The sequence below is a fragment of the Orycteropus afer genome, unplaced genomic scaffold (genome assembly GCF_000298275.1).
Source record: "Orycteropus afer afer isolate SDZICR_OR568_19922 unplaced genomic scaffold, OryAfe1.0 scaffold00359, whole genome shotgun sequence".
NCBI lineage: Eukaryota > Metazoa > Chordata > Mammalia > Tubulidentata > Orycteropodidae > Orycteropus > Orycteropus afer.
The window spans coordinates 764,253-777,358 of NW_006921946.1; the positions used below are offsets into that span (position 1 = coordinate 764,253).

Here is a 13,106-nt window from a genome sequence, read left to right on the forward strand (position 1 = left end):
GCTGGGTTTGAAACACTAGTGGCTCAGCCTCAAAACTCACATCAACATGTCACCACAGTAGGACAAACCCACAGGTTTGTCTCCCTGTTGGAAACCTCTCATACCACCCTTACGTGTGTCCCTGCAGCTGACTCTTCCTTTTTCCGGGTTCCTGGCCTTTTAATCCCCTTTCTCCCACTCTCCCTCACTGCTGCTTTTGGCTTGCCTGGGTTCCCTCTCCTCACCTGGGTCCCTGCAGCTGACTGCTCCTCTGTCCGGGTTCCTGGCTTTTAATCCCCTTCCTGGGCCTTTTAATTCCCTTTCTCCTGCTCTCCCACCCTGCTGCTTTGGGCCTGCCTGGGTTCCCTCTCCTCACCTGGATCCCTGCGACTGACTGCAGGGATAAGGTGTATGGAACTCTAATGTGGAGACAGGTCAGTTTTGTCATTCTGCTTAAAATGAGCCCTCCTCAAGGCAGAAAAAGGGAATCTCCCTACCATCAAGACAGAGAAGAGTATGTCTTTGGATCCGAGATCCCTGCACTGAGACGACGACAGAGAGAAGGCAGAGAGATGGTGGCAGCAAAGGCAGTGTAATCAAGAGACCAGCACAAGACAGCGCGGTGGGCTTGCTGGCCCGTGGAGCAAGAATGATGAGTGCCTTTGGGCAGGAGGCTTGCTGGCAGAGTAGGTGCACCTACTTGTTGTTGTTATGTGCTGTTGAGTCAGCCCAGACTCATCGTGACCCCTCCTTGGGTTTCTGAGGCAGTATCACTACAGAAGTAGATTGCTCAACCTTCCTTCTGAGGAATGGCTGGTGGGTTTGAACCACCAGCCTTCTGGTTAGCAGTCAAATGCCTTAGGTACTTTGCTACCAGAGCTCCTGGTGCACCTACTAGGTGCACTATTCCAAACAAACAAACAAACAAAACCAAAACTCACTGCTCCCAAGTCAATTCTGTCTCATAGTGACCCTCCTTGGGTTTCTAAGGCTGTAAATCTTTATGGAAGCAGACTGCCTAATATTTCCTCTCCAGAGTGGCTGTTGTGTTTGAATCACCAACCTTTTCGTTAGTGGCCAAATGCCTTAATCCTTACACCACCAGAGCTTCTATAGGTGCACCTACTGGCAGAGCTAAAAGAGCTTTGTGACACTTGCTCAAGCAGGGCAAGAGACCAAGGGCCAAAGAGAGGCGTGCCTATGGGGATGGTTGAAGGGAGCCTGCTGTCCTGATTGAAGAACAATGCATGATTGATGCATCCTGAGCCCATTACTGAACCTGAATTGTAGCCTGTTGCTTCCCCAATAAACCCCAAGATAATGAGTACTGTTTTTGAGTTTTTTTTGTGGCCATTGCAAGGAATTATCAACTCAGCAGAAAAGTAGAGAATGCTGTGGGGAGGGATGGTTGGTGTTGGAATTGGTAAAGAAGTTAGAGTGTGGTGGTTGTAACACCTGTTTCAAATGGATAAGCTTTGGGCTGATGCTACTGATGGCAACTTTCTCTCCTCCACATGAAGTTAGAGGAATTCAGAGGACTCGGTCCCCATGCCCTTTATGCACATGGGTTTTTATTCCAGGTTGTTCCAAATTCTTCCCAGATACTTATATGTTTCAGCATTGGCCCTGTGTTTCCAGACATCCTAGGAAAGTGAGAGGGCGGAAAACGAATCATCTGGATTAAAGTAACATAACCCCCATTCCTGTGGAAAGCCACAACTCTGCAACTACCCTAATCCCAGTTTGACATCTGGTAAAACGTGAATTCTTTGCTTACTGACTTCTGGAAGTTTGAAAGCCAAGGTTGCTGGAGGTTCAAGAGGAAAAAAAAACACTCTCCTCTCTAGCTCACTGCCTCGTGACAGGTGGGTGGGAAGCAATTGTTCTGACATGGCCCATTCTAGTCCAGGGGTTTCAAGTGAGACACAGAATTTTCCAAAGAGGAGAACAAGCAGTCTGATCCACAGCACTCAAGGTAAGAGGTCTGTTTTTTTTTTTTTTTTCTTTTTCAAAGTTAAAAGAGCACTTATCTAGTCTGTTTTGTAAGTCCTGCCTGTTCATTCTGTGATGCTGTGTGCCCTCTTTTCCTAACCCAAGTTTGCACTGATAAAAGTTAGTCTAGGGTTTCTGAGAACTTTACTTCTTTCTACTCAACAGTATCATCCTCACTGAAATTTATTGTGTGGCTTTGTTATCTATTCTAAAGAACAAGGAGGGTTCAAATACAAAGCCTTTGCACCAACAATGCTCTCAACCCATCTGCGTGGCCTTGTAGACACAAATGAGAAGATGCAGGAACATTCAATACTGTGTTGATATCCAAGAGGCTCCCAAGAGAACTCACCTTGAATTGCTTCTCTAGCTTTGTTTTGCCTGTTGGTCCAGGAATGAGGAGAGCATTGACGTAGGCATGGATATGGCTGTCCAGCACCTCCGTTTCTTTACTAAGTATGGCCTCAACCAGTGCATCATGAATGAAGACATATTGTTCCTGGTAAAACAAAGGCAATAAGGAGCATTACTTTAATGCTCATTCATACACATCTAGGTACAAAAGTCACACCTTCCACTGCCAGACGATAAAGATTTTACAAAATGGGGGAAAAACTCAGTGAACTGTTTCCTGGACTTGCTAGGAAGTCAGAGAGAAGAGGCAGTCAAGGGAGAACACAACCTCTTCTCATCCCTCAATTCTTGATTTGTTGTGTATCGATATTTGTGGGTACAAGGCAGGAAGGTACGGGGAGGCAACACAAAGCCCTCTCTGACCATCTTTCAAATCTCAGGCCCAATTCCTCATTCTACATGGGGATTCTTCTGATTACTTCTGGAGGGTCTGTCCCTTCTTCTGACTCGACTCTCCTCTTAGCCTAGCATTTATAATTTACCTCAGTTATAGTTAAGGTCCCTGGGTGGTTCAACTCGCTTCCTCTCAACTACTAATGTAAAGGTTGTTGGTTCAAACCCACCAAGCATCACCACAGAAGAAAGGTTGGTCATCTGCTTCCACAAAGATTATAGCCAAGATAACCCAATGGGGCAGTTCTACCTGTGACACATGGGATCGCCTCGAATCAGAATTGATTCCACAGCAGTGGGTACAGATGCAGTTTTTAACAGTTCTCTTGTGCTTCAAATCTGGGACTCTTCCTTGGTCTCATTTGAGTAGAATGTCAATTCCTTGATGCCATGAAATTTTGTGGTGTTTTGTTTGAAAGCCCAGTAAGGACCAAGCAGAGCTTGATACAGAGTACACACTTAACAAAGATTTACTGCATGGCTGACTAACCACACTTCTGTGGATTCAAAATGATTATCTATAGTTTTATCCACAGTTCCATTTGAAAATGAATGAGAACTGCAGAGACATTCATATTATAAAGAAGACGTCATGCTTGGAATTCCTCTCTGGTCTGAGCACATAAAAATGTCTACTGGTGGACAAACTAACAAGGAGGGATGATGTCATATGCTTCTGATTGCTTTCAAGCTGCCATCTATATTTTTCCAGTTAAATTGATTTTTATATTTAGAAAGAGTGAAAATAAAATATGAATTTACAGACTCTGTTCTCCGTCACACATGAGTAAATTGTATGGGCCTATTGTTGTTGTTGTTATGTGCCTTGGAGTCGAACCTGACTCATAGTGACCCCTCCTTGGGTTGCCGAGGCAGTATCACTACGGAAGTAGATTGCCCACCCTTCCTTCCAAGGAGTGGTTGGTGGGTTTGAACCGCCAGCCTTCTGGTTAGCAGTCAAATGCCTTAGGCACTATGCTACCAGAGCTCCCATAAGGGGATATAATTTGAGCATAATTCATGCTTTTTTTTTAAAATAAGAAAATAAATCCATTCATTCACTACATGTTTGAAAAATGTGGAAGTTTTGCTTGTAGGGATGGGTGCTGACTGATCTACTCACTCATTTTTTTTTTCAGTCTTCTCTATGACTTCTGTCATTTTAAAGATATTACTCATTTGGTCACAAAACAGACAAATTGTAACTGGCCCATTCATGGCTAATTTGCAGATCCCAAACCCAAACTCATTGCTGTCGAGTCATTCCCAACTCATAGCAATCCTGCAGGACAGAGTAGAACTTCCTCATAGGTTTTCCAAGGCTGTAATCTTTATAGAAGCCGAATGCCTCATCTTTTTCCTGCGGACTGGCTCGTAGGTTCGAATCAGGCCCACCGGAGCTAGTAATAACCTCTGGCCTATCCAGCTGTAATGCTCTAGTGACATTCCCAACACTTAGATGAATACAAGTCTCCTTTTTATCATACCTCAGTTTGCACCAAGTAATTTCTCTGTGAACGGATGTGTTTTAAGAAGCCAAATATGTTGACTGTTCCTTCATGATGAATTTGTTGCAACATACTGTCCAGAACAATGTATGTGCCTGTTCTTCCCACTCCAGCACTGAGGAGAACACAAAGGAAGAAAGAAAGAGTTCAGTGTCATTCAAGAAATAAATCTGATTGTAGGTAACTACTGGGTGTCTTGCTAATGAAGACAGTTCCTTCCCAAAGCCAAGAAGACACATCATAAGTTATTTAGTGATCTAAAATCACAAACAGTTTAGTAGGTAAGCATAGTGCTTCAAATAACAAACTAAGTTTTCTTTTATATTTTTTGCTCTGGGTTAAGCTGAAAACCCACCTATTTCTGTAAAGGACTTTTCATTTTCTTATATTCATATTTAACATTCATTATATATTATACAATGAAAATATTATGCATCAGAACATAGCAAACAGACATTTACTCTGACAAGAATGGGAACATCAGCTTCATCCAACTGAAAAGGAAAGGTCCCAGGCCTGTACTGCCAGGTAGACGTGTTTCTAAAGTTTTCTGCATTAATGGGAAAAAGAATTTGACCGGGCTTTCAGCTGAAAATATTATTGCAGTGAGATTGCAAGGAATAAAGCATAACTTCAGTCATTTCTAAAGGGCCATTATCTATTGACAGAATTCATAGACAGGGCTCCTTTTCAAAACCTTTGACAAGCAGGAAGTGCTAGAGTGGAAAATTAGCACCTGCTCTGCACAATAGCTTGGTCCTTCTCCATTTGCTAAGAAACAATTTCTGACCTTCATGGCTATTTTTTCTACATCTTCCTGTTTTCCTCAGCCTATTGTCAGGCTAATAGATTAAAAAGCTCAAGACCTGATCTCTCAAATTTAGCCTAAGGACAACTCCTGAGGTAGATAATTTGAATGTTTTAGATAAACTGGTTATCAAAGGAAAACACTTGCTTCTGTAAAAAAACCCAGACTCTGGTTTGACAAAAATACTACACGCAGAAATGAATTTATTTTTTTCAGTCATAAAGGTTGGCACACAGTTAACCCTTGGTGAACGTTAACTGCAACTATTATTTTAGCTGAAAAATATTAGATTTTCTCTTTAGAAATCATTATTTCTATTCATCAACCCAATCTTGGAAATTAAAGTACTTGGGCAGCAATGAACTGATGACACATTCCTCATAACATATTAGAAAGAAGTTAAGAAAATGAGAAAGGATTTTTGCTCCCCAAATGCTTAAAAACAACTTAAAGGTGTTTTGCCAAATTCCCAATACTCTACATGTGCTTCAATTTCTCAAATGTAAATTTGCCTTAATCACTCTACTTCCTAGAGATACTGCCTCAGAAACCCAAGGAGGGGTCGCTACGGGTCCAACTTGATGGCAAACAACAACAACAGGGACAGAGTGATACTGCCAAGGAAACCCAAGGAGGGGTTGCTATGAGTTGAGTCCAACTCAACGGCACATAACAACAGCAACAGGGACAGAGTTGTGTCTCAAGCATTTTTATGCCATGGTGTTATATGTTGCAACAAATGCTTGTGTAATGACAAAACATTGTTCTACCTGCCTCACACAATTGATAACATGATATTCAATACAAAATAAAACAATAACAAGTACTATAAAAATATAAGGGTTTATGAAATATTGATCAATTACATTCTGAGTCTGACATTTCCCTGTGAAAACCCAAAACCCAAACCCATTGTCATCGAGTCAATTCCAACTCACAGTGACCCTAGACAGAGTAGAAGTGCACCGTAGGGTTTCTTAGGCTGTAACCTTTATGGAAACTGACTGCCATATCTTTCTTCCATGGAGCAGCTGTTAGATATGAACTGATAACCCTTAGGCTAACAGCTGGGTGCTTAAGCACTGTGCCACCAGGGCTTCTTTCCTAGTGATTAGTTATCTATGAAAATGGACACATAATTTCTTCTTCCTCACTTCATGAAAACAATCCCATTTTGGCAAAAACTTTGTTTTACTGTTTCCTTTTCTGCAGGTATCCATCACTATATGTGGTTAGACACAAATTGCAAACTCACCTGCAGTGAACCACGACAGGCCCCACTGCATGGCGCTTGGCATAGGATGCCTTCCGCACGAAGGTCAGCACTGGCAGGGAGTATTCGGGCACCCCCATGTCAGGCCACTGAGTATAGTGATACTGTGTGATCAGCCGCCCGCTGGGCCTTCCTTTCTGGGAGCCCTGGAAGAGTTCAGATAGCTAATAACAGTAACACACACACCCAGGGGGTTCTAGAAAACCAACTCAGGATTCATAGCTTGATTTGGTGTCTCACAATGAAGAAAACAGTACATTGTCATTGTTCTATTTTTGTCTTTTTCCTTCCCTTATTTCAGTCTTCATGCCTTTGAGTTGGATGTTGGGATTATGCCAGGGCAGAATTTTCTCTTGGCATATCATGTCTGCTACACCTACAGGCACCATGGCTAATGTGACTCAAAAGTCATGGCTGGCATTTAGAGACTCAAAAATCTTTGGGATTGAAGTGTAGCTGTGATAAGAACGGTTAATGCCTTTAATTATGTATATTTTTAACTCTCAAGAAACCAAACTCACTGCCATTGAGTTAATTCCAACTCAGTGATCCCCATTAGGTTTCCCAGGCTATAAATCTTTATGGAAACAGACTGCCTCATCTTTTTTCTGTGGAGTGGCTGGTGGGTTTGAACCATTGATTTTTTGGTTAGTAGTCAAATGCCTTAACTACTACACCACCAGAGCTCCTATATTTTTAACTGTTGTTGTTTTGTTAGGTGCCATGGACAGATTTCAGCACAGCTTCTAGACTAAGACAGACTTGGAAGGAGAAAGGGGCCATCCACTTCTCAAAAAATTGGCCAGTGAAAACTTTAGGAATAGCAGTGAAATGCTGTCTGATATATTACTGGACAATTTTGTGAATATTTTTAACTAGTCATGGTTATATAAAAAATGGGTGATAGAATCATGAAAATCAATTTGCTGATACCAATGGCTGACATCCATCATATCTTGACTTACCTTTTTAATCTTTGTGTTTCTTAGAGTGAAGTTCCTCACAGTATAATAGGCAAGTACTTGAACACTCTTCTGAGTGACCAGAAAGTTTCCGTACTCCTCACTGCCATCAGCAGGCCAATACTGGTCACACTTTCTCTGCAAAAGATCTCAAGTGAAGGTGCCATTTCCTTATTTCAAATGCTCAATGTAAAAGTCATTTCTGAAATCAGTAACAGTTTGAGACAGGGATAGGAATTGGCTTCCTCACTTTTCCAAAAACTTTCTTTCCTTACTAAGTGATTACAGATTAGTTGCAGCAGAGACCAAGGGACAGAATCAGAGATTGAAAGACATTTGAGATAATCTAGTCCAAACTTCCTCCTTACAGGTGAGAAAACTGAGGCCTGGCATATTCAAGGTGGAGCCAGGGCCAGGATCCAGATGTTGTGAACAAAAACCTATTTTACTCTGCACTGTATTTCAATGAGTCTCCTTTCTGTTTCTCACAGTATGAAGCATGCATTTTAAAAGCACAACTTGATTTACAGTGAAACTTTCTGACCCATCATGTTAACAAGTCCCCTTTAGATGTCACACTTACAAGGAAGTGATGCTCATTAGCTTTCTGAACTTTTGCTGCTTCCAACGCCAACTCTATAACAGTAACTTAAAGCATCCCTAATTGCAGTTTAGGGGGTGACACTATAGTTTACCAACATACCCTTCCTTTCTCCACGAGGTTCGTGATCATGACGATAACTTCCACGTTATGCTCCCATATCATTCTCCAGAAATCTTCAGCTGTGGATTTCAGTGGGCCTTGGGCAGCAATGTAAGCTTTTGGTCTGTTGTACCCCTGAAATAACAGAGGTCAAATGCTTCTTATTATCTGATCAATATGCCATTTTAATTTCACAATACTTAACTTTTTTTAGGGTAAGCATACTTCTTCTATAAAAGAAAACCATAAAAAATAAATGTGCAAAGCTAAAGAACCTTGATATCACCAGCAAAGATAAGTGTCCACTCTTACATGACTTTTTTTTGGGGGGGGGGGAAAGCATTTTCTTTGCTTTAGAACAACTACAGTTCTCTGCAGCTTTAATCCAAGTGCATTTAATTCAAGTCTACAGTTACCAAGGGTCTATAATCCCTGATGAGCTCTGGTAAATTTCCCAAATCCAGGGCATCCTGAGGAATACCCAGGAATATATAGGCTGATAATTGGTTTAATAATCACGTTGATCTTTTAGCCAGCATTACCATGGGATTTTATCAGTCAGTATTTATTGATCCTCTGCAACATGAGTAGCACTGTGCTAGGAGCTTTGGAATATTCAAACTAAGCACTGGTCCTGCTCCTCACCAAGGGAGCTATAAACCCACCTGAATATACATATTCCACCTTGAAGGAGCCCTAGCAGTGCAGTGGTTAAGTGCTTGGCTGCTAACTGAAAGGTTCAAACCCACCAGCCACTCTGCAGGAGAAAGATGTGGCAGTCAGCTTCCGTGATGATTACAGCCTTAAGAACCCTATGGGGCAGTAATACTCTGTCCTGTAAGGTCACTGGGAGTTGGAGTAGACTCAACTGCAGTGGGTTTGTTTTGTTTTACTTTAACCATACATTTCCAACCTGAACAGATAAACCCTCACTCAGAGATCAACCAAGTATAATAGTTTGAGTGTCATTCAGTCTGAAATCTTATTAGTCATGGGATTTCTTAAACATTATTTATTGCTGATTTATACTTTTTATTAACTCTTTAGTAATATCTATTAAGCACTAGCATATGTATGGCACTGTGGATAAATTCAAAGAGTAATATAATTTCCATCAACTTTTAAATGAAAACATACTTACATCAACATAATTGGCATTGATGTAATCAGTCAGTTTCCCATCTTTTTCAGCAAGTTGGGCAAGTTTAACCCTGCTATGATCATCTGAAATCAAAATAAATTAATAAAGAGAGAGAAAGAGAGAGAGAAATCATTTCATTGTAGATTACTTTTCAACTTACAGGTCATTGTCATTTGCATAATAAATTATCAAATACAGCTAAAATCAATACAAAAATCTTTTACCGTACTAGGCTTTTTGGGGCTACAGAGATGGCAAAGATAAATATAACAAGATTCTACTGTCTAGAAGTTTTCTAATGTCATGAGAATAGGGCACATACACAGAAACTAATATAGGGGAGTCAAGTTTCAGAGAGATATGCAGGCAAAAATTGCATTAGTTTGGGATAATGATAAAAATTTTCAAAGAGTTTGAAACCTAAAGTTGGCATCTTTGATGGATTTTCAAGGACAGGTTTGTAAAGGTAGATCCTGGGGCTATGAGAGTGGAGCTACTCATGGAGAAGAGAGATCCGGACGCCGAGAACGAGGGAAGGATGGCCACATATACACTCTGAACAAGGAGCTGGAAGAGGAAGCAGAGAGGGCAGCAAAAGAGTGCCCGGGAAGGTTTCATGAATGGTTACAACAAACAGCTCTTCAAGAGAAGATCCTCGATGAGCAACTACTTACTGCAAAGAGAGGCAGAGCAATGGTCCAAGAAGAGAGGAAGTGGATCCATCACTAATAATTAAAAAGGATGAAAGCTAATACATCCATGGTAATCAAAATAATCAGCATAAGGAGTTAGGGATTAACTTCTCTTTCACAGGGATCTAGGTTTATCTGGAGGAGCTACATTAGGAGGAGAGAAAGTGTTACTAGAAAGACCCTTGGTGGTTCCACTAAGCAAACTGTTTTATTTCGAGAATGAAGAAGTAAATCAGGCTGTGACAAAGTTAAAAATAACTCTGTGATATTAATACTTCGTGACCAGACAGTCCATTTGGTAGAGGGTAACTCACTGCTGTCGAGTCATTTTCTGACTCATAGCGAACCTTCCCTGGGTTTCTGAGGCAGTATAACTGTAGAGGTAGATTACCAAATCTTCCTTCTGAGGAGTGGCTGAGTGGGTTTGAACCACCAGCCTCTGGCTGGCAGTCAAATGCCTTAGGCACTACATTACCAGAGCTCCCTTGGTTGTTGTTGTTATGTGCCATCGAGTTGGACCTGACTCATAGCGACCCCTTCTTGGGTTTCTGAGGCAGTATCACTACGGAAGTATGGAAGTAGATTGCCCCATCTTCCTTCTGAGGAGGCTGATAGAGGGTATATATATATATATATATATATATATATATATGGAAATAGATGTATGGAAGGGTGGGTTCAGATACCAGGCAGTCAGGCAGTCCTAGGTGTGTATTTTGGTTCTAATATTTTTACATGGGTGTTACTGGGTAAATTTTCTGCGTGATTTTTCTTGAGTTTTAAAATAGGACTGTTATCTATCTTGACAGATTATTTCAGGGATTAAATGAAAAACAAAATTGTATTTAAAATAGCAGGCACATAGTGAGTGTACAAGAAATGTTAATTTCCTTCCTCTTCATAACTCCCTGGTAGTTATTTTTCATTTCACTTGTGGAGGGCATAGTCTAACAGCAATTTCACCCTGTCTAAAAGGCAACAGGGAGCTCTGGTAGCATAGTGCCTAAGGCACTTGACTGCTAACCAGAAGGCTTTTAATTAAAAGATAAAATAAAGATGGTGATTTCATAGAAAGAAAAAAAAAATAAAACAAAATCTGTATGAACTAAAAGAGTCAGATAGCTGCTCATTAAAAAGAAAAAGAGGGTGAAGAGCTGAGAAAACAAAGGGAAAGAAGGGATGGAAAGAAGATTGTCAACCAATCATTTACAAGATCCCAGGAAGAATGGCAACAAAAGGGGGAAAAGGGTAAACGTAAAATAAAAAGACAATGCGTATTCCATTTGGTTAGCAAATTCACATATGATTAGGTGACACTAAGTGACAGTAAGGAGCTCTGGTAGTGTAGTGCCTAAGGCACTTGACTGCTAACCAGAAGGCTGGTGGTTCAAACCCACCAGCCACTCTCGGAACGAAGGTTGGGCAATCTATTTCCGTACTGATACCACCTCAGAAACCCAAGAAGGGGTCGCTATGAGTTGGGTCCAACTTGACGGCACATAACAACAACAACAACAAAAAGTAACAGTAAGGTCATGTTGTTGTTATTAGGTGCCATTGAGTCGTCTCCTACTCACAGTGACCCTATGCTCAGCAGAACAAAACACCGCCCGGTCCTGAGCCAGCTCCATGATCCTTGCTATGCTTGGGCCCATCGCCACAGCCGCTGTGTCAATCCATCTCGCTGAGGCCCTTCCTCTCTTTCGTCGACCCTCCACCTCACCAAGCATGACATCCTTCTCCAGGGAATGGTGTCTTCTGACAACATGACCGAAACAGGTGAGATGAAGTCTGGCCATTCTCACTTCCAAGGAGCATTCTGGCTGCACTTCCTCCGGGACAGATTTGTTAGTTCTTTTAGCAGTCCATGGTACTCTCAGCATTCTTCGCCAGCACCACAACTCAAAAGCATGAATTCTTATTCGGTCTTCCTTATTCATTGCCTACCTCTCACATGCATATGAGGTGACTGAAAATATCATGGCTTGTGTCAGGTGCACCTTAGTCCTCAAGGAGACATCGTTACTCTTCAGCACTTGAAAGAGGTCCTTTTGCAGCCAATTTGCCCAGTGTTATATGTTGTCTGATGTCTTGAGTGCTGCTTCCATTGGCATTGACTGTAGAACCAAGCAGTGTGAAGTCTTTGACAACATCTTTTCTCCATTTATCGTGATGCTAATTATAGGTCCAGTTGTGAGGATTTTTGTTTTCTTTATATTGAGATGTAATCCATACTGCAGACTGTATTCTTCAATCTTCATCAGTAAGTGCTTCAAGACATCCTCACTTTCAGCAAGCAAAGTTGTGTCGTCTGCATATCTCAGGTTGTTAATGATTCTTCCTCCAATCCTGATACCACGTTTTTCTTCATATAGTCCAGCTTCTTGGATTATTTGCTCAGCATATAGATTGAATAAGTATGGTGAAAGGATGCAACGCTGACACACTCTCTTCTTGATTTTAAACCATGCATTGTCCCCTTGTTCTGTTTGAATGACAGCCTCCTGGTCTATGTACAGGTTCCTCATGAGTACAATCAAGTGCTCGGGAATTCCCCTTCTTCTCAATGTTATCCACAACTTATTATGATGCACACAATCAAATGCTTTTGCACAGTTAATAAAACACAAGTAAACATCTTTCTGGTATTCTTTGCCTTGAGCCAAGATCCACCTGACATCAGCAATGATATCCCTTGTTCCATGTCCTCTTCTGACTCCAGCTTGCATTTCTGGAAGTTCTCTGTCAATGTACTGCTGCAACCATTTTTGAATTATCTTCAGTAAGACCTTACTTGCGTGCGATATTAATGATATTGTTTGATAATTTCCACATTCTATGGGATCACCTTTCTTTGGAATAGGTACAAACATGGATCTCTTCTAGTCAGTTGGCCAGGTAGCTGTCTTCCAAATCTCTTGGTATAGCCGAGTGAGTGCCTCCAGTGGGGCATCCATTTGTTGAAACATCTCAATGGGTATTCCATCAAGTCCTGGAGCCTTGTTTTTTGCCACTTCCTTCAGTGCAGCTTGGGCTTCTTCCTTCAATACCATTGGTTCTTGAACATATGCCACCTCCTGAAATGGATGAAGACTGACCAGTTCTTTTTGGTACAGTGACTTGGTGTATTCCTTCCATCTTCTTTTGATACTTCCTATATCATACAATATTTTGCCCACAGAATCTTTCAATATTACAACTCGAGGTTTACATTTTTTCCTCAGTTCTTTCATCTTGAGCA

General features: G+C 41.3%; 1 protein-coding gene across 1 annotated transcript in view; it reads right to left on the minus strand.

Annotated features, from left to right (window-relative positions):
- Positions 1-13,106, minus strand: part of PTPRZ1 (protein tyrosine phosphatase receptor type Z1) — a 172,959-nt gene that overhangs the window by 31,885 nt on the left and 127,968 nt on the right. Inside the window, exons 18-23 of the mRNA XM_042782531.1 lie at positions 9,174-9,256; positions 8,033-8,167; positions 7,333-7,467; positions 6,350-6,513; positions 4,266-4,401; positions 2,324-2,470 (exon numbers count right to left, since the gene is read on the minus strand). Coding sequence (XP_042638465.1) covers positions 2,324-2,470; positions 4,266-4,401; positions 6,350-6,513; positions 7,333-7,467; positions 8,033-8,167; positions 9,174-9,256 — 800 coding nt within the window. The remainder of the gene's footprint in view (positions 1-2,323; positions 2,471-4,265; positions 4,402-6,349; positions 6,514-7,332; positions 7,468-8,032; positions 8,168-9,173; positions 9,257-13,106) is intronic.